This window comes from Hypomesus transpacificus, chromosome 5 (assembly GCF_021917145.1).
Source record: "Hypomesus transpacificus isolate Combined female chromosome 5, fHypTra1, whole genome shotgun sequence".
NCBI lineage: Eukaryota > Metazoa > Chordata > Actinopteri > Osmeriformes > Osmeridae > Hypomesus > Hypomesus transpacificus.
Genome location: NC_061064.1, coordinates 4,330,388 through 4,351,888, shown reverse-complemented (window position 1 = coordinate 4,351,888; position 21,501 = coordinate 4,330,388). Strand labels below are relative to the sequence as shown.

The window sequence follows — 21,501 nt, the reverse complement described above, 5'->3', positions numbered from 1 at the left end:
CTTGATGCACCCTTTGCAATGATTGAAAACACACTTGCTCAGAATAGTAGTCAGTGCTTTAAGAGAACAGCTAATTAGCCAATTCCATTTAATAATAGAATTCCAAATAAAAAGGATAAGGTTGGTATAACACAAGTAATAAGAAACCATCTGTGGAACTGAGTCATATGGGTCCAAGGAATTTCTTTTGAGGAGGATTTAGCAGAAGAAGGCAGCTGTTGGTGACTTATGGAATCTGCCCATGAAATACGCATCATTAAAATACAATGTGGAAGATTGGTCCAACAACATGTTTTTCTTTATACTGTAGATATCTTCTCTTTACAACACACTGATGGTATTGTTAGGGCTGATCGGAGGCAGGTTATTTGCCAAAGGGCCTACGGTTATTTGAATCAAACAGCAATGAAGTCATAAGCTTTGGGTTTCTCACTTAAAAAGATAAATGTGCATACTGCAAAACCATGAAAATCAATTTTTGCCAGTATTTCAACTATTAATTGTTTTTTTCAGGTTTTCTTTTCTTTTTTTGGACTGCTTGACTAAATGTTGGCTGGGCGTTGAAAATGTTAGATGGTGGTGAGTACGGCAATTCACCTTCGACTACAGACACTGGATCTTGGTGTTGACATGGGTCAAGGTGCTTCACAGGATTAAGCCCATGAGATCCTTAGAGGGAGTTTTATGAGAGACAGGCCCACAGCAGCTCTTAGAGAGTAAGTCTATCATTCCTTTGTTGGTCCCTAGACACAAACTTTGTCATACTAAGACAGAGGGCTTCTCCATCAAAGGACTAATCCTTAATTTCCACCGGCAGTCTCCCTACTTGTATTTGGAGGGAGATGATGGTTGAGGTTGTAAACACGGTCGACTGAAGCTAAGCAGCGGCAGGTAGCCTACCAGACGGCACACGTGGATCTCTACTCTCCAGAGTGGCCCTGTCAGTGGGCCTCCTCTTGCCTTTCCCCTTCCAGCAATAACAAACTGAAGCAGCCCAGACCCTGACCTCGAGTGAGGCAATCCACTGGCGGAACGTCAGATATGCGACGCGTAGCGAACGGGTTGGCAGAGGCTCTGCCGCTGCGTGATTCAGATCTGATACGTGTTCCTCTGTTCAGATAATAAGAAACAGCCTCCACTAGCCCTGCTGCATCTCTGGACAGGTGCTGTCCTTACTTGGGCTCCAAAAGGCCCTCAGCTTTGGTGTTGTTCGTACATCTTCTGCATCCACATGCAGATGTCAACAAGCCCGATGACACTGTTTGGTAAATACGCGAAAAGCACATCGTTTCTCGATTATCTTTGTGCTCGTTCGTAAACAGTGGCTTGGCGATGGTTCTTCATTGCTATGCAACGCTGTGCCAGTGTCAGTTTGGTGAAATGCCAAGGTGAACACAGCCTGGCTTTTCACCGTTACCCTCACTCGTTCATAGTACAGTTCAGGTCTCTGTCCGTGAAGCAACAGCACACTTCGCTTCAGGACAAGACATCATGTTCTCGTCCATGAGGGGCCCAGAATGAATATGATGCCAGTAAATGATCCAGCTGTAATAACAGATGACGTGAGGGATGTACGCCTTGGCTAACCTGACTGAGTAACGCTGTGTTATGTTGTGTAGGTAGATTCCAAGCACCTGCTTATAATTTGATGTTGTTCTGATTTGGGACCCAAGCATGTTACTAAGATAAATGGAGTCACCAAGTGTCCACCATAGAAGGGCTGCACAGAAGGGGATAAACCAATGGAAATAGTTGTGTTTTAATAGGATCACGTTGAGTGAGAATGTGTGGGTCTTCAGCAGGACCATTCAAACTGGACAAAGACCACACATTCCAGTCCTTAGCCATTGGGACACAGATCTGTCAAGTCAGGACTGTACTTCCTGGGCACAATTAACCCTGCGGGGCCTTCTCTACACAGCGCACCATGTTTTATGGTCTCAGGCAGAGGCTCCAGTGGTGCAGATGGTTAGTAGCAGTGAGCCCAGCACAGTGTGGGCTTCTGGGCCTGTGTGGCTGCGGTAGGGTGGGTAATTTGCAGCACAGCAGGCACGCCAGGCATCCTGGCCCAGTCTTTGTGCTGCTGTAGATTTATTGGGATGGAGAGGAGAGGAGCCCAGTTCCCCTTTTCTTTGTTGTAATAGGTGTCCATCATCCCTGCGACGTCTCCGATGTGTTCCGCCTCTCAAGGCAGCCTGGGAGACGAGGCTCGTGGGTCGGTACTGTAAGTCTCGCTCGGGTACGCCTTGTTCCAAGCACTGATGGACGATGACCACATGCTAAGCCCCCGACCTATGGCCGTCTTTGTTTTGAGTGTGGACGTGAGTGTATGTGCTCTCTTTCTCTATCTCTAAATATATATAAATATAGTGGCTATCCAGATGGTAGACTTAGAGTACAGCTCTTACATATCATGTCTGATGTCCACATGGACTGCATTATTTGGGAGCTGACTATCAACTCTTACGTAACTTTACAGGAAAACATCTATGATTTTCTGACAGTAGATTGAATGCAGTTATAGGTTATAAGGACACTGTAACAACAACGTTGATGTGAAAGCTCGGGTTCTTATAAAAAATATTTTTAGAACAGATAACCCTTACCCTAAACCTAGCAAAACCTTTACATAAACCTACAGGGTGTCTGATGATGCAAGAGCTTTGATCTCCTTTAGCCGTTCTATTCACCTTACGCTCTTTTGAGTGTGGCTCCCTGAATACATCAGAGATATACATGAGGACTAATCTTAACTATGTACATCGGTTTTTTATAGATGGTTGAGCAGACAATATAGAAATGTTAAAGTCCACATGATGAAACACCTCAGATTCACGTTGCTACCTGCATCCCCATTATATGTAACAAATATGACAAAATATATGATATTGAGAATACCAAAGTACTTCTGTCTTTCAGTCAAGAGTGGCAGAGATAACATATACACTGAGTCAGTTTTTCCATTTTCCTTCCAAGAAAGGTATAATTCCTACCACAACAGTAGAGTCGTTATTCTGGCACTGTCCCTGACTCTAGCATGCACTTACTCATTATTGTCATCTGATGTTTGCCCTCGTTGCCATGGAGCCATCCACGTAGCAGTGCGCCGGGGCAGCGTGTGGAGAGAGCCAGGAAGCTGCTGCCTCTCTCCTCAGAGAGTTTGTAAAGGTGAGAGGGATTAGGTGTCCAGGCGACACTGTGTCCCCCCAAACTCCACATTTCCTCCCATATCTCAAACACAGATGATGATGAAAGCCAGTTGTGTTTAATCAAAATCCAATGAGGTAATCCTTCAACTCCTTCAACTGAGGCCTTAAATCAGACATCATTATAACAACCTCAGACTGTGAGCGAGACTGTAACTGCTGTTCAGAGAATCTTATATACTTAAACATATGTACAATAGATAATATATTGTAATTCAACTTTAATCCACCACAGTATGCAGTATATTATTCAAGGGATAATGTCGCCATCATTTAAATAAACTGTGCGTTTAATTGGTATTAGCACATTTGTAGACGTTTGCCATTTTAGTCCCATAGGTTTATTTCATTATCATGAAGCTGCTATACTGTGCCTCAAGCTGTACTGGCAGTGTGCGTTTTCCATTTTCACAGAGGGTGTGATTTTTCATGGGGTATAATTGTCCTTTATTCTGCGTGACAAGTATTAAGTATCTCATAACAACTGTGTTCGAATGCCAATGGTTGGCCAACTTCTGTGAAAAGAACTGATAGGCTATATATATTTTTGCGTGTTCCATTCTTTCATGAGTATATGCACTCATTTTTTCCATTGCTGATTTCCATTGCACATTGCGACTAAATGGAAAACTCAATCTGACACAAATGACAACATCACACAATAACAGTGATATTTTCCAACAGACCTATCTGACTGTAAGCCGATTTGTACGTGGGGGAATTTATATATTAAAAGTGTAGAAGCAACTTATGTCAATGACGCCAATTGCTATTGACAGGTGAAATATTTGACATTTTCTTGCATCCCTCTAAACCCCAAAGCAGAAAGGGAATACAGTAGTTCAACTAGATTTATATCAGGTGAAAATTAGACTCTGTGTGTGCGTTCTTGAGACATTACATATTCTACTTGGAAGAAAATGGCAAACAGAACTGTGCAAGAGTTTTGTCACAACTAAGGGGTGGGGATGCTGTAAAGAGGAAGATAAAGGTTGAGTAACCAAAACAAGATCATTGTTAGCATCCACCTAACCCTGGAACGCCTCACTTCCCCCTTAACAAGTTTCACTTGTGAAAGAAAGGTGAAGTGTAGTAACAATACACTGTATTGAAGTTTCTATGCAATTACAATTTTGTTTCCATAGATATTGCTATGTTGTTACCTGGTAGTTAATGCAACCTTAATGCGAAGCCTTGCCCAAAACTGTAATGTATCTAAAGACTTAAGCAAACATCTAAACGAGGTGAAGACTGAAGTATTTTGTTCTCTTTTTAAAAGACATTTGCTTTGTTCCATCAAAAAAACCTGTCAAGGACCTGACCTAAAATAAGAGTAAATATTTGAAGAAAAATGAAGGCGTTTGGGCGCACGCCTCTCCCTCTGTCAGCTTTGGGTTCATAAATAACATGTTTAATCTTTCATTCGACTCCTCCAATAGGGCCACAGCCCCAGCCAATTTCACCCTCAGATAAACACTCTGTGATCCCACGTTACATAAATATAACTCAGACAGGGTTGATACAAGGATAGACATGATCCTGTGTGTCTCTTTCTTCAACAGGCCAGGTAGTTGAGAAAGATCCCCAAGTTTCCAGAATACAGGTAACAAGTAACACATGATGACATAATATACACAGATGAACATGTCCCTATGAAAACTCCATCCATATAGTGAGAAGATAGCTTGACAAGACACAAAGAATTTCCATCAAGTCCTCGAATGACCAAGCACAGTCCATATAAGGCATCACAATCTGCTCTCGGAATCATAGCAGCAGCAGAAATTGCTGGGTTTTGTCTCTGATAAAAGAATGTCACAATGAACCAGGATCCAAAATCTTTGACGTAAAAAGCCAAGCATTCTACAGCCCTTCCAAGGAAATGTTTGTTACCATGGCGGCCAAACGCTGCTCTGGGACAGGCGGTGGAGAGTGTCCCATCGTTACTCACAACTGAGTGGGCAGAGGAGAACTCCAGTTAGGTCCTCTTAAAAAAGGTCCCTGGAACCTAGATCACCTCCACTCCTTCATCTGCATCTGCTATTTTCAGGTGAAAAACTCATCAGTGAGCTTCCACCGCACCGTCAAGCCCTCTCCTTCCAATGTGACGATGCCCATTTCCCGTCTCCCTGTTTACTGTATCATCATCCTCATGTGATTTCATCTTTTCACGCCAAGCTATTAATTTGAGTTATATATTTCTGTTGGATGTCGGGCCTGGTGTGTAGTATGACAGAGGTTTACAGGATGTGTTGTGTGTCCGTCCTATCTTGTTTATGTGACAGAAAATGTCCGCGCAAACAAACTGAGGCCTGGGTGGAGGGGATTGACCAGCCAGCATCACAGCAGGAAGGAAGTGCGAGGTCAGACACTGGGCTGTCGGAGGAGAGTAAGGCTGCAGCCAGGTATGGTCCTTCCCATCATAAATAAGATAGAGCCTTACTGGGCTCTGGACTCCCACCCAGTCACCAGGAGCTGAGCTGATGACACTACCATCTGTGTACTTTCTCCCAAGTCTCTTTAAGTCCCTGCGATAGCTTTCACAGATACCAAGACCTACCCTCTGCCGTTCGGCCATGCCCGCTTTTGTCCTTCAAATTCGACCAGATGATTTATAAAAGACATCTCGTTCAGTCCCCCTTTTTTAATAGGATATATTTAAAGACCGGAAATGTCCAGGTTATGTCTGGACCAAGAAAAATTACTGTGCAAATCTGACCCTTAGTCTGACCCCCCATTTACTGTGCATGTGTGTAAAATCTTTCTGCTTTCACTTTAAGCTATAGCATTCTACATGTGTTCAAGCTTCGGTCAAACCATAAATGTGTGATTTAAACAGAGTAACTCACCCTCTAGATATCTGTCCTCCATCTCTTTGAGGTTTCACTGGCCATCTGTCTCTTATACCAATATCATAGTTCATGTTAACAGGAGTATTCTGCATGTGACAGTCACACTGGAACCCGGACAAAGAAATCCTTCTACCTAATCGCAGTTGAGAAAGGAAACGGCAGTGAACCCTGGAAAGGAACGAGTTCAGATCAAACAGAGGCATTTTATATGTCTGTCGTCATAGCGACCAGAGGCGTCTGCATGGAGCTCCGTGAGGTGGGGAGGTCCTACTGTCTCTCAGGGTCACCAAACCTAGCCTAACTCTCTCACCGTGGAGGGAAGTTATGATTGTCCAAATTACCCAAACATCCCTGTGGCACACATGGAGAGCAACCTGTTCTGGGATTGATGGGATGCCAGGTTCAACCAGCTGTGTCTGTCTGGTGGCTCAGACAGACCAGACCTAGGAAAATATCATGAGCAGAGGTCAGGTTTGAAGGGGAACAAGACAAACGGAGGGATGAACAAAAAAGAAACAGAGGGTGATAAATAAGAAAAGGTGAAAAAAAGCCAAATATTCGGAATGACAGACAGAAGATTGTCTTGTAGTATATGAAACTCTAGGTCAATCCTCGTCTAAAAGATGAGGTGCGATGGAGGCTGACTGTGCAGGTCAACTCACTGAGTGGAACTCCAGACATGAAGGAGACATTCCCTGATCTTGCAGGCTACACCACATCCTCGGCTCTCTCTCTCTCTCTCTCTCTCTCTCTCTCTCTCTCACACACACACACACACACTCTCTCTCTCTTCCTATCTAACACACACACCACATGTCATGACTGCTATCCCGCCTCCCAGGACAGCATGGGCACATAGCAGTGCCAGTGCCTTCTGAAATATTATAGGAATGAATAATACTAAGACAGACAGAAAGACGGCACCTACATATGTTATGTAATTCAATAGATTTTTTACTTTACATGTTTACAAAAAGCGATTTCACCTCAGTGTACTGAAGGGTCTGTATTGAGAGAGCTGTTGCTGATGATCCACGACAACGTTAGCGAGCCAACACTGCCATCCAGTGGAGAAATGAAACAAGTGTGACAATGAAAAGTACAGAATGATAAAGTAAACCAATACTGAAAACAAATCCCGACATGAAAGACATAAAACAAAATCTTCAAGCTTCTCCAAACACCATGAACCATCTGGTCTGGCTAAACACAACTGCATAGCAACATTAAGCACCAAACACAGGAAATGGAAGTCACGTCATATGTTGAACACCTCATGGGCATTCTCACAGACATAGCGCTGACAGTGCGGTGTGATTTCAGCTTTTTTCCCACTACAGGTGAGGTAACAGCTAACACACCTGTGGGAACAGATGAGCCGCAAGTATACTCAGCTGAGAGACAACACCTACCTACGTTCTATTCTGTTGATAAACACTCAATGTGGTAGGTCATATAACGTCAGAGTCTGTGCTTGGCTCCCCTGCATCTGCTCATAGGAGCAACACCTTGTGTGATCCCACTGTTTGGAACTTGGCAGACAAGTATTGCCCCAGGGGAGCAGCGGCTTCCAAACACCATAATCAGGAGATGTCATCTAGTTCCACAAACTTGAAGTAATAATGAATCAAATCAAGGTACAGCAAAGCCTGTTGTTCTGATGCTTTCATTTTGCAGTCATTGGATTGACTGACTGAATGCCCGTAGTCCATATGGTGTAATTACACGGTATGAGCAGTACTCACTATTGTGAGTAACTAAGCTATGAAGGGCCACTAACAATATAGTTTAATAATGCAACCATGGATCAGGAGCCATGGAGGAGTTGGAGGGTGGCCAAAAGGGAGCAGGAATGGGATTTCCTGTTGGGTACTTTGTAGTTTCAGAGAGACACAGGGCCCAGTGTACCTCAGGTGTCAGCCATAGTGTCTCTGCTGCCTGCACTGAGGCCAGACGCCAGCCTTCGGTGATTATGAGACCAGAGAAGAGATGCCCCTGGCATCCACAGAGAATATGCTTGTTCATCCAAGGATATGCTTTTTTAATCATAAAGGTATCCATTGATCTAGACTTAATAAGTATAATAATGGGCCTTTGTGTCTTGTTTTTTTTTACTGATGTGAATTAATGTTGAATAGACACAGGGATCTCCTGAGTGTGTGTTTTCTTTTTGCTGCATCCATTTTGGATCAGTTTTCCAAAATCATTAACTGGTAAATCTCCATATCCTCCTCTCATGATGAACTCTTTGATCTCTTCTTGGTTGTCCCTCCAGTGTCATGATCATTTCTCCCTGACATTTCTCTTTTGATGAGAGGGTGTTTGAAGGTGCAGCTTTACTTGATGAGGAGCTGAAATCCCCCCCCCCCCCCCCTCCCCAAAACATTCCAAATTCTCGATTGTCTTCTCCCTTCCTGCAGCCATCAACACAGACATCACCCTCCGTCACAACAACTCAAGTCCATCACCACAGCACGACATCAAAGCCCCGTTTCACATCCACAGGTGAGAAATGAATCATTTCATTCATCCTTTACAGCATTCATCTTTTTGAACCATTTATTATGCACCTTTATCACACTGTGCTCTGAGTCCAAGCTGAGATCAAACTCCTGTCTGGAGAGCACCACAGTTTGCTTGTGTGTTGTACTGCCAGGCCCTCTCAAAGCTCAAAGGCTGCCTGTCGCAGGCGTCGGCCGTGGACGCTATCTCCGTCCACTTCCTGCACGCCCCGATAGCCATCGACAGAGCCAGCAGACCCCGCACTGCTTCCTGTATTTAATTAAGAGTGCTGACAGGAGTGCTAGCTCCTAAGCTCGCCGGGACATGGCTGTCAAAGGCCACTTTGTTCACCCTGCAAACCCCCAAACCATCGTCAGCCTTCGACTGTCACTGACCAGTGGTGTGGTGTCAGCAGTGGGTCTACATATGGGGAGACCGCTGTCGTGCATTTAAGTCAATATCACTTTTTCTCTCAACTTAATTTTCCCCCTTGCTCTACACTGCGGACAGCAGAATAATAGTGTTGTGTGCAGGACGTATTTGTGAGAACCAACCTCTAAAATAAGAAGCACCAGCAATGGAAATACACCTGTCTCATTATCTAAGTGGGCTACAGTGGTCTAGACTAATGTACTTCAGTTCTAAGTATGTGGGCCACATCATCACAACGGACAAACATTTCTCCAGTTTTTGTATTGTTCCATTTCTGTTTTGCGAATGACAAATTAACTTTTAAGTGAAAATGTATCTTCAATATTCTGTTCTAATTCCTATTCTTTAGCTAGAGGGCGGTAAAGGATCTGCTCTAGTGCATGTGTGAGCACTATTTATGTGAGAACTTACACCAGTACTATGTATCATATATATCTAACACATTACAACATACACTAGTACTATGTACGTATCATATATATCTAACACATTACAACATACACTAGCGCTTACAACTGTGGAAGAAATTGGGTTTTCCTGTGTGCTTACACTATTCACAAATCAATAGAACTAGTCATTGGATACTAATTTAGTTGATATGTTCTCCTGTGAGCTTGCTGTTAATAAGAGTAGGTTGTGTCTATGTGTCAGGGTTAATAGATGTTCTGGGTAGGGAGAAAGTTCTGGGTAAACATCTCTAGTCATGACTCCAAGGAGAGCTCCAACTATTAACTCTCTAGTCTAAGTGGTCATGTGTTGGGAGCTGTGAATCTCTTTCTTTGAAACTGTTGTAATGTCATTACTGCCTGTCTGTCACTATCCATGTTTACATTCTTGTGCCCTATAAAAGATGGTCCTCCGGCCTTCAGAGCGGAGAGAGAAATGATTGAGACCTAAGCCTGGTGTGGTGTTGTCATTTATTGCCAGAGGCCTGGTTTTCTCTCCCAGTCTGCAGATTGCAAATATTATTAAAATCCAGAACTCAACTGAACTTAGTCACTCCGTTTATGGACAATACACTTTCTTAATCACAACACATTAGTGCAATATAATCAAGAAATAAATGTTTATCCTACTCAAATATATTTTCAGTTATAGGCAGTTAGACAGCCATTATTGTAAGGACAATTACATTGAAGAGCCTATTAGAAGCCTTTTATGTGTGTGTTTTTTTAAGGAACGGCCTGGTCTGTGTACTGTAGCTCTTTGTTTCCAGAGGGAGATAAGGACGGCCCTGCGTTTAACCTGTCATACTCTGAGCATGGCCTGTCTGATAATGTTCCTATGAACACTGAGATGCAGCACAGAACTGAAATAACACATTACACCTGGATGTTTCCAGTTCAGTGGAAGAAAAGGTCAGACTAACCACAGTCTCCACTGTAACTGTGGTGATCCCCCTCCCCCACCTTAATTTCAAATAAAACACCTAGTAAATTATACGTTGAAATTGTTGCTTCCGTGGGCACCTGTGTGACCAACCACTCAGTGCCTGCAGCCATTTGATTCCCGGGAAAAACCCTCAGGTGGAGAACAAGTTCTCTTTGTAAAACACAGTTAAGATAGGTGTCAACTAAGGTGTATTTTCTTTTATTTCTCTTATATTTCCTCATAGTGTTGATCTGAACAACATAACCTTTTATTATTCTTATCATCATCATTAAATTCTCATCATTATTATCCTCATTATCATCATCTTCATAATTGTTGTCATCTTCATAATTGTTATCAGCATCTTCACTATAATTGCCCTCACCATATTCACCTCAATGCACAGACCTTGCACATCCACACCATTGGTAAGATTTTGTAGTCTAATCTGAAATGACAATGCAAATTATTGAGAAACGTCTTGCCAATAATTTGCATTTATACAAAGCAAAAAGGCTGCCTGCATTGCTATGATGCTGCATAACATCTGAACGTCCAACGTGAAAATTTGTGTGTTCCCCAGTTCAGTAGCATTAAAAGATGTTTGCCTCAGTTCCTGGAGAAAATATAAAAAGAACGATTACAAGTCTTGATTTGGACAACAACGCCATGGAAACAGGTTTATTTTTTTATTTTTTTACATTGGTGTGTATTTTTTTATACAGTACTGTGCAAAAGTCATAGACATCCAATATATTTTACATGAATATTATCTTTTTACATATATATATTTTGTACGGCATACTTTTGCAAAGATTTTTGTTTTGTCTTTTCTTTCCATTATTCCTTTAAGCATTTTTTCTTTACCTTTAATTTGTTTAAATTGTGCCTAAGAATTTTGCACTGTACTGTATGTTATAAGACTGTATTTATAAATTAGGTTAATCATCCAAGAATGGCTGTACATCATTTGGTATCACATACTCAGGAGTTTGAGTACTACTCATCATGTGTATATATCTATGAAACTACGAAATATATATCATGTTTAACTACAACATCAGAAAGCTACAATGACAATGCTACTGTACAAACAGCTGACATTGCTACTGTACAAATTGCTACTCCAGGCTGTCAAAGCAAAATGAACTAAGAGTTTCCTCCCAAAGGTATCTCTCCCCACCAGCACTATACATGGAAGTTGGTGTTTATTTATGATCTCAAATATAAGTACATTACTACAAAGAAAAAGTACAAGGTTATTATATTATAACTTAACTTCCGGGGAAAAAAAAGTCCAAAGTACAAGACCAACTCATTGTGTATATTCATATTTATATTCCACTGTAACTTGACTAATCAAGAGGTAATATCATGCAAGCTTATGGCAGTATATTCAACAATAACTACACGCTTGGGAACAGGAACAGTAAGGTAACAATGAATTAATTATTTGAATAAACAGATCATTTTAACTCGTTTGTGGTTTCTTTGCAGAGTACTCCAAAAGAGTCTACCAGGGTGTCAGAGTCAAACACACAGTCAAAGACCTGCTTGCAGAGAAAAGGTTGAGGCAGACAAACGTTCCCAGATTCAATGTGAGTTTGCTTTTTGCTTTACTCTCTCTTTTACTCGCTCTCCCTTGCTATTATTCATCCCTCTGTGTCTTTCTATGTTGGTTCTCTTGATATTTACATTCTTCATCAAACTTTCTATGGGGTAATCATGTCCAATAACCACACAAAGGAAATACCAATACAGTGTATGCCTGCTCCTAGTAGGCTACACAAAGGCAAGGCCAGAGGGGTCTGCACGGAACCACACAGAGCAAACGAATGAATGGCTTTTCATGGTTACACAACTCCTCCACCCACACCATTAGCTGTGACATGTTCCAAACGTAGTCGGTTGACAGCGGGTCTGTGCTCAGAGCTTTCTGTGCAAGCAGGTCACCTATCAGAGACCTTAATCAGACGCACCTGCCAAAATGAGCAGCCATCTCCACTGCAGACCTGAGACAAGTGGGCTATTGTTGGCCCCAGACAGTTAAGCCAGGGGATGACCATCCCCAAGCCCTCACCTAAAACAAACACGTAGATCATTGAGGGAGGCTTTATCGAGCTAAATGGATGTTGATTTTCTGCAGAAGAAATCATTTTAAATTATTTTCTATCCAATGGAATCTTTTGGACTAAATTCTTTTGTCAAATGCATAAAAAGGAAGAAGCCATTTGTCATTGGATATTTTTTCACCTGCCATATAGTTACACGGGGGGGTTTTCCCATTGCTGATGCAACAGTGCACTGAGGCATTAACAGTATATACTCTGTTCAGTATGTTGTTCAAGACAACCAAAATACTTTTGGCGTTTATAGAATGTGCTTATTATTTGCCATCATTAAAGCAAATAAATACTTGCTACTGGTTTATTTACAGAATGTATAATACGATATACCTGCTGACCAACATTACATTTACATTTAGTCATTTAGAAGACACTCTTATCCAGAGCGACTTACAGTAAATACAGGGACATTCCCCCGAGGCAAGTAGGGTGAAGTGCCTTGCCTAAGGACACAAGGTCAGCCGGAATCGAACCGGCAACCTTCTGATTAGTAGCCCGACTCTCTAACAACTCAACCATCTGACTCCCTATCCCTAACATACAAGCGGCCTTATGTTGTTTGCTGAATGATGAATCAATGACTGACCGGAATGTCTGTGATGAGTGCTAGTGTGATTCATTATTAGTGTCTTCTTTTAATGCCACATGTTTTTTTTACAGTAATATGTAACAAGTGCAATACTGAAGATACAGAAGCAATTCTCAGTTCATAAGGCTTTATGAACAAACGTCATGTTATTTATACAAACAGTTTACATATCCAGGTGACTTGGGACATCTTCTTTGAGACTGCAGTTTGAATGAGTGAATGAGTCATGCAACAAGGGTTATTATTCAATTTGATTCTGTTTTAGCTATAATGACTCTTCAGTTACCAGGTATATATTTGGCTGTATAGAGTGTTCGCTGGGCTTGTTCACACAGAACCTTCACAGAGCCCTGTCACACTTGAAGGGGGTAGGACACATTGGCAAAATGGCAAATTACATTCAAATATCTTGCCACATCATTTGCCTGGCTTTCATTCCTCTCTGTCCACTCTCCACTCACACTTTCCCTCCATCAGTCTTTATCTTTTTGTCTCCATTGCTCCTCTTTACTTCCTCCTTTTCTGTCATTGGAAAAAGCCTGTTTTACCCACGTTTAATGTACTGTGCTGCTTTTAAATATGTTGGGACTCACCTAATATACATGTGTGAACTTGCACACAGTGTCTGTCTGTGTAGTAGTAACTTTTGGGGTCTTTTTTCAGGCTGGAACAAGTCATTCCCAACAATCTTTTGTTCAAATGCCAGGTGAGTCTCTATTGTTTAAGATTGTAGTATAGCCACTGGCTGTTCATCCTATGTCAACAAACAATGTTATTATGTCTGAACACTCATACACTGCACTACAGTTCACCTGATATGTTTTCTATTGAACTGCATACATTTCAGCACATACTGTACATGTAGTTAAATTATCCATATTACACAGTACAATTCCATAAAATATACCAATTTACAGTACCATGTCACATCTCACAAAGAGGACAGGTAATATGTCACACGGGACATCTCATGTTCAGCTTCTTCCTACAGGATCCCACATGCTACCTAGTTACTACAGCATGCGAAGGCCCTTCCTCACTGACTCTGAACTCTGCCCATCTGCTAAGCAATACACGACAGACCCATACACCCCTGCCCTGGGAAGCAAGGGCTTGTCCTATGATCACCCGTCCACATACCCCTCCTTCATCGACAGCTACTACACCCCTGAGACATTTGGGGACTACCGAGGGGCAACAGCCATCTCTGCTAGCGGGGGGGCCCTTTTCCCCCCCTCGGCTTTACCCCATTTACTGCCTCCCCTCTCAGGAGAGGCACCACATCTCTTGGTAAAAACATTCTGGTTTCTAAAACAGAGTACATTCTGCATCCTGTAAGTGTATGTCTCTTACTTTCCTTCTCTTCTCTCTTTTGACAGAGAGACACTTGGGAACACTCAGAAGAGGACTCGGTGAGCCAAAGTGAGGTCCTGTGTTCTGAGGGTCCAGTCCCCTCCACAGGCTCCCATGGGCTGACCAATCCTGATCCCAAAAGCCCATCTTCCTACAGGATGTCTACTGGTCGTAGTATGCCTACTCTGTCTAGCCCCCAGCCCTACTCTCTACACCCTCTAGAAGAGGTGCACTATTCCCCTTCATCATATGCCCCCTCATCCAACTACTCCTCCAGTTACTCTTACATGACTGCTCCGGGAGAATCTGCTGGGATCAAAATCATGCAAGTGACCTCAGAAGACAGCAGTGATGCTGCCCAGCTTAGCAATACTTCCTGGACCAAGGAGGATGCCCCTGGCAGTTGGTTGCCATATGAACCTCGGAAGGCCTACTGATAATCATATACTGTGATGGGACATAAACTGAAATGGATACTGTAACAGGATGGACAAAACACAGGAAGCACCAACTAAACCTGGTAGAGATTCATGATATTAAAAAAAACTGCAAATGTAAATATAACTCTATGCTGTTATGCTGTTACCTGTTATGCTGTCATAAATCATAATAAACCTGCTACCAGTCAATAGATCACCACATAACACATGATCCATTTCACTGGTAGGCTATGTTTCTGCTCTCTTTCTGTGTCCCAAAACATCCATCCTTGTAAATATAGGCTACTGTTAGGTCAAATGACAGTAAAATATGGCAATAACAAAAATCAATTGTTTTTAGAAAATTATTTTAAATCAATCACACAGTGGAAATGTTTAATGCATAACCGCCTGTGTCAGAATTCCTAAACGAAACTTCTGAACGGTAGAGGTCGCTAAGGACCAATCAAACAAAATGCACATTGTAGATTAACACAAGATAAGGAATAGACAGGGCTTTAATAATACCCCATTATACTAATAGAATAACATTGCAACTGAAAGTTTACACAGACTTCATGTGCACCAGACTGTGCTTAAGTAGGATGGCCTTCAATGAACCTAACATGCTCTATCTCAAGTCTACAATTAAAAGGCTATTGACTGGTTTAATTTATTGTTCCGCAGGTGACGCCCATGCTTTTTTAGATGAATTTGAATATTCAAATCAACAGCTCTGTCTTCATATGACGACGGGTTACAAACACTATAAACAGCACAAAACACAGTGTTAGCTAGGCTATCAAAACACTTTTAATGATTTACTTGTTAGTAGGCTACGCTCATACTTCTCTGAGAGGCAAGGACGTCTGGATAGGCTACTTTAATTTTGTGCTTGGTTGATTTGCCGTTGGACCCTCCCAATTTTCGTGCAAATTTCGTCGAAATGTCACAGGGTGAGTTTAGGTCTACGATAAAGACCAGTGATTATCACATTATACCTCTTATCTTCTGTCACGGATTCACTGGGCAATTGTGGTTTCGATAGACTATCACGTGGTCAATGTAAGGAAAGTGGCAGTTATATTTAAATCCGGTGGGGGTTTTTTTTCTAACCCTACATTGGTAAAATGGGAAACTTTGGTTTTATTTGAGCATCTATCTTTGAGATCAATCAAGATTGATCCATACTTCTCAAAAAAATGAAGGGAACACTTAATCAACACAATGTAAATCCAAGTCAATCACACTTCTGTGAAATCAAATGTCCACTTTGGAAGCAACACTGATTGACAATCAATTCCGCATGCTGTTGTGCAATTCAACTATGTAAAGAAAAAAGTAGTTAATGAGATTATTTAATTCATTCAGATCTAGGATGTGTTATTTTAGTGTTCCCTTTATTTTTTTGAGCAGTGTATATCAATCGTGTTGCTTTTTGCAACTTCAGCCTGTAATGAAGCCCGTGATGAAATCCAATTCATTATTTACCTAACCATAAATTCCTTGGAACAGATAACCCGAAGGTCTATCAAGGTGTACGAGTGAAGATCACTGTCAAAGAGTTGCTGGAAAGACGCAAGGCTCGTCAGGCTGGAATAAAAATGGCATCGGTAGGATGCATCTGCACACATTTACATTTAATCATTTAGCAAACGCTCTTATCCAGAGCGACTTACAGTAAGTACAGGGACATTCCCCCCGAGGCAAGTAGGGTGAAGTGCCTTGCCCAAGGACACAACATCATGTGGCACGGCGGGGAATCGATCCGGCAACCTTCTGATTACTAGCCCGACTCCCTCACCACTCAGCCATCTGACTCCCACGCACACACACCCAAACACACACAAACGATCCTCTCTATCATGCCAATATTGACAACATTATTATTATTTTTTTTTTACTTCAGAACAGTACCTTATAATATTTAGTTTATATCTAAATAATGCATCAGGCATGTCTGTTAATATTCTCTGGATTATTATTTTCACAGGAATATCCTATACATGCGTTTCCAGATACTACCCAATCTTACTACAGTAGGTGCAATGTGCATACTCTAATTATTGCAAAGAAAGGGAACCCAAACAAGTCTTTATAATCATGGCCAAATGTAATCTTTCATTATTTGTTGGGTTTTCTTCTTTTCAATTGTTCTCATCTGATTTTCTGACCTGTTCCAGAATCCAACACACAACCACATCCCTACACTGAAAACTCGACCTCGCAAGGGACTGAGTGTTCCACATACAGCTACGATTTCTGCATGACACATCAGACGGAACCTGTAGCCAAGAGCGAACCCAGTAACGTCCCTTTTCAACATTCCTGGCCTTTCGGAAAATTGACAAACCAGGAATCAGACAAAGGACAAGTAAGCATGCTACGGTTGTTGGCCCACAATCATTTTAGATTGTTGTATCGGTCATGGGCCTAGTTCTTTATCTTAAAGGTTCATACTAACATCATATTTTTTCCTTTGCTACAGACTTGCAGTTCATCGTTGGAAACCTGGACTTCACCATCCACAGTAGGGGAGGACATTCATCCCATAGACAATCAACACACATCCTCACTTTTCTCCTACACACATTTTGGTTCTGTGCAGCTGGATCCCACTTATGGCTCACACTTTACAAATGTTGCTCCATATGATACACCCATCTTTGCAAGCAATGCTCAATTGTCATCCAATGTTTTACAAGAAATTGTAGAGTGCCCTGAACGTTTTGGTGCATGGTATTGGTGAACTGAAAGTCTGTTCTTATAATTGTAATATGATGTGTCTTGTGTGTTTGTTTGTGCACGTGTTTTGTTTTTTAATCATTAGAAATACTTTTTAACGTTTTTAAATACGTATTTCTTTTTTTTAACCAGCATCTTTTTTTGCATTCATGAAGGCCTACTTTTCAGTAGCAATCAGTCAGTCAATAAATATGATTGTGACAGATTCAGACCTGAACAGTACTTTTTTTGCACATGTTCTTGAAAGCAATAGTTTGCCATGCAGGGGATGGGGAAAACACTCAGACGTATTGTACAAAAGCATCAACTTAATTTTGGTACAAATGGTACACTGCAAATCACAAGACCTTCTGCAACGACTGATAATCTATAACCTTTCCCTATACTCTCATGCTGTGCGGCTCATCACTCAAGTTCAAAGCGCAGATACGATTTTGCCCACTCAAACATGTTCTGAGGGCAGAAAGGAAAATGATTGGTTTACAGATTCAACCAATGAAATTGAAAAAGAGGCGGGCTCAAGACGTTTGAATTGTGTATGAATCGGACACTCGAGTTGTGGAGGAAATCGTAAAGAGGTTTGGAATTGTGTTTTAGTGAATATTTTATTGAAATTCAACAAACTCTGACGTTTACAAAGATATTTGGCGGACATTAATTCACAGAACTAATAATTATGTTATCGTATCATACATGTTGATTTGACTACTTCATCAGACGTACCTCATGGTGTAACGTTAAATAGGGTAAAACGTGCTTTTTAAAATGTTAGCCCGCTTTCTATAAAGCCATTATGCGACTACATAATTGCTTTCAGATATCCGTGACATGTTACCTATAGTTAGACGGTTTAATTTATGACTTGATATAGTAACTAGACTTAGAAGGGAAGGGCCGGGGTAGCGAGCTAGCTAGCGGTAGCTACCTCTGAGACAACAAGAGCTCCACTAGAGGTACCTCCTCTTAGTTTCCTCCTCACTCCTCTCCTGACATATCTCCTGTTCTTATGTCTTCTCCTAACTATGCTGTTTGTATGTAATTGTATGAAATTTATTTTCTTGCTCCCTCTCTTCCAAGACCAAGGATATAGAGTCGTCCCAGACTCAGATGTTCTCCTGCTCCCATTATCTTCTTTCCTTCACCGCCCAGACATACCTCCACAAGCACATCAAGAGGTGCCACCATGACCTGTACATCTCTCTACTGAGGAGTGGAGTGATCAGACCAGAGACTCTGTCCTCCTCTCAAGCACGTCCCAACACCACTTCCTCCCTCACCCCGGTCCCCACCTAGGAAAGCATGGAACCGGAAAAAGCCAGACGAGATGTCTGTGACCAGTGTGGGAAGAGCTTCAGTCATTTAGGAAACTTGAAGAGACACCAGCATGTTCACTCAGGAGAGAAGCCGTACCACTGTGACCAGTGTGGGAGGAGCTTCAGTCATTCAGGATACTTAAAGAAACACCAGCGTGTTCACTCAGGAGAGAAGGTGTACCACTGTGACCAGTGTGGGAAGAGCTTCAGTCAGTCAGGAGACTTAGAGACACACCAGCGTGTTCACTCAGGAGACAAGCCGTACCACTGTGACCAGTGTGGGAAGAGCTTCAGTCAGTCAGGATACTTAAAGAAACACCAGCGTGTTCACTCAGGAGAGAAGGTGTACCACTGTGACCAGTGTGGGAAGAGCTTCAGTCAGTCAGGAGACTTAGAGACACACCAGCGTGTTCACTCAGGAGACAAGCCGTACCACTGTGACCAGTGTGGGAAGAGCTTCAGGCAGTCAGGAACCTTAAAGAAACACCAGCGTGTTCACTCAGGAGAGAAGCCGTACCACTGTGACCAGTGTGGGAAGAGCTTCAGTCAGTCAGGAAACTTAGAGAGACACCAGCGTGTTCACTCAGGAGAGAAGCCGTACCACTGTGACCAGTGTGGGAAGAGCTTCAGTCATTCAGGAGACTTAAAGACACACCAGCGTGTTCACTCAAGAGACAAGACGTACCACTGTAACCAGTGTGGGAAGAGCTTCATTCAGTCAGGAGACTTAAAGAGACACCAGCATGTTCACTCAGGAGAGAAGCCGTACCACTGTGACCAGTGTGGGAAGGGTTTCATTCAGTCAGGACACTTAGAGAGACACCAGCGTATTCACACAGGAGAGAAGCCGTACCTCTGTGACCAGTGTGGGAAGAGGTTCAGTCAGTCAGGAGACTTAAAGAAACATCAGCGTGTTCACTCACGAGAGAAGCCGTACCACTGTGACCAGTGTGGGAAGAGCTTCAGTCAGTCTGGAAACTTAGAGACACACCAGCGTGTTCACTCAGGAGAAAAGCCGTACCACTGTGACCAGTGTGGGAAGAGCTTCAGTCAGTCTGGAGACTTAGAGACACACCAGCGTGTTCACTCAGGAGAGAAGCTGTACCACTGTGACCAGTGTGGGAAGAGCTTCAGTCAGTCAGGAGACTTAGAGACACACCAGCGTGATCACTCAGGAGACAAGCCGTACCACTGTGACCAGTGTGGGAAGAGCTTCAGTCAGTCAGGGACCTTAAAGAAACACCAGCGTGTTCACACAGGAGAGAAGCCGTTCCACTGTGACCAGTGTGGGAGGAGCTTCAGTCATTCAGAAAACTTAGAAAGACACCAGCGTGTTCACTCAGGAGAAAAGCCGTACCACTGTGACCAGTGTGGGAAGAGCTTCAGTCAGTCAGGAGACTTAGAGACACACCAGCGTGTTCACTCAGGAGAGAAACCTTACCACTGTGACCAGTGTGGGAAGAGCTTCAGTCAGTCAGGAACCTTAAAGAAACACCAGCGTGTTCACACAGGAGAGAAGCCGTACCACTGTGACCAGTGTGGAAAGAGCTTCAGTCATTCAGGAAACTTGGAGAGACACCAGCGTGTTCACTCAGGAGAGAAGCCGTAGGCCTACCACTGTGACCAGTGTGGGAAGAGCTTCAGTCAGTCAGGACATTGAGGGAAACACTTTTGTTCAGAGAAGACTAAAGATCCTGATCTTTAGATCTCACTTAAGAAGTAAACATTTATGAACATAGGAAATGTATGAGGCCATGGTTATCGACCAGAAAAGGGTGGAGTGCAATCTCCGGTTAGGGGAGGAGATCTTGACCCAAGCAGAGGAGTTCAAGTATCTCGGGGTCGTATTCACGAGTGAGGGAAAAATAGAGCGTGAGATCGATAGGTGGATCGGTGCGGCGTCCGCAGTGATTCAGGCTCTGCATCAGTCCGTCGTGGTGAAGAAGGAGCTGAGCCGAAAGGCGAAGTTCTCTATTTACCAGTCAATCTAGGTTCCTACCCTCACCTATGGTCACAAACTGTGGGTTGTGATCGAAAGAACGAGATCACGAATACAAGCGGCCGAAACAAGTTTTCTCCGCAAGGTGTCTGGGCTCTCCGTTAGAGATAGGGAGAGAAGCTCTGTCATCCGGCAGGGGCTCAGAGTAGAACCGCTGCTCCTCCGTGTCGAGAGGAGCCAGTTGAGGTGGCTCAGGCATCTGATCAGGATGCCTCCTGGACGCCTCCCTGGCGAGGTGTTCTGGGCACGTCCCACTGGGAAGAGGCTCCGGGGAAGAGCCAGGACACCCTGGAGGGACTATGTCTCTCTGCTGGCCTGGGAACACCTCAGGGTCCCCCAGGAAGAGCTGGTGGAAGTGACCGGGGAGAGGGAAGTCTGCTCGGCCTCCTTGCTTAGGTTGCTGTCCCCGCAACCCGACCCCCGGACAAGTGGCAGATGACGATAACGACGAAATATATGTATTTGTATTCATTATTTAAAGTAGAATTGTTCATAGGATATTTGATTTTATACTGAAAATGTATGTTGTGTATATAAATGTCAACATAAAATACAGTCTTTGAACAATTGTTTCTTTTTTTATTATAAAATTGT

General features: G+C 42.8%; 3 protein-coding genes across 3 annotated transcripts; all 3 read left to right on the top strand.

Moving 5' to 3' along the window:
- Positions 1–10,901: 10,901 nt before the first annotated feature.
- On the top strand, positions 10,902–15,113 carry c5h11orf53 (chromosome 5 C11orf53 homolog). Its single transcript, XM_047020446.1, has 5 exons — positions 10,902–11,042; positions 11,861–11,961; positions 13,742–13,784; positions 14,070–14,368; positions 14,458–15,113. Exons 1-5 carry the CDS (start codon positions 10,964–10,966, stop codon positions 14,866–14,868), a joined length of 933 nt encoding a protein of 310 aa, XP_046876402.1. The 5' UTR covers positions 10,902–10,963; the 3' UTR covers positions 14,869–15,113.
- Positions 15,114–15,594: 481 nt separating this feature from the next.
- Positions 15,595–17,795, top strand: LOC124468336. The gene is made up of 5 exons (XM_047021046.1): positions 15,595–15,806; positions 16,366–16,463; positions 16,844–16,889; positions 17,034–17,224; positions 17,339–17,795. Exons 1-5 carry the CDS (start codon positions 15,797–15,799, stop codon positions 17,597–17,599), a joined length of 606 nt encoding a protein of 201 aa, XP_046877002.1. The 5' UTR covers positions 15,595–15,796; the 3' UTR covers positions 17,600–17,795.
- Positions 17,796–18,140: 345 nt separating this feature from the next.
- LOC124468333 (zinc finger protein 271-like) lies at positions 18,141–20,863 on the top strand. The gene is made up of 2 exons (XM_047021043.1): positions 18,141–18,173; positions 18,673–20,863. The coding sequence occupies exon 2, from the start codon at positions 18,895–18,897 to the stop codon at positions 20,515–20,517; it is 1,623 nt and encodes a 540-aa protein (XP_046876999.1). The 5' UTR covers positions 18,141–18,173; positions 18,673–18,894; the 3' UTR covers positions 20,518–20,863.
- Positions 20,864–21,501: the final 638 nt, after the last annotated feature.

Coding starts and splice junctions, on each gene's coding strand:
- LOC124468333 (XM_047021043.1), top strand. CDS start 18,895: ATGGAACCGGAAAAAGCCAGACGAGATGTCTGTGACCAGTGTGGGAAG.
- LOC124468336 (XM_047021046.1), top strand. Junction 16,464..16,843: donor CTGGAATAAAAATGGCATCG/GTAGGATGCATC, acceptor TTATTTTCACAG/GAATATCCTATACATGCGTT. Junction 16,890..17,033: donor TACTACCCAATCTTACTACA/GTAGGTGCAATG, acceptor GACCTGTTCCAG/AATCCAACACACAACCACAT.
- c5h11orf53 (XM_047020446.1), top strand. CDS start 10,964: ATGTTTGCCTCAGTTCCTGGAGAAAATATAAAAAGAACGATTACAAGT. Junction 11,962..13,741: donor CAAACGTTCCCAGATTCAAT/GTGAGTTTGCTT, acceptor GTCTTTTTTCAG/GCTGGAACAAGTCATTCCCA. Junction 13,785..14,069: donor ATCTTTTGTTCAAATGCCAG/GTGAGTCTCTAT, acceptor TTCTTCCTACAG/GATCCCACATGCTACCTAGT.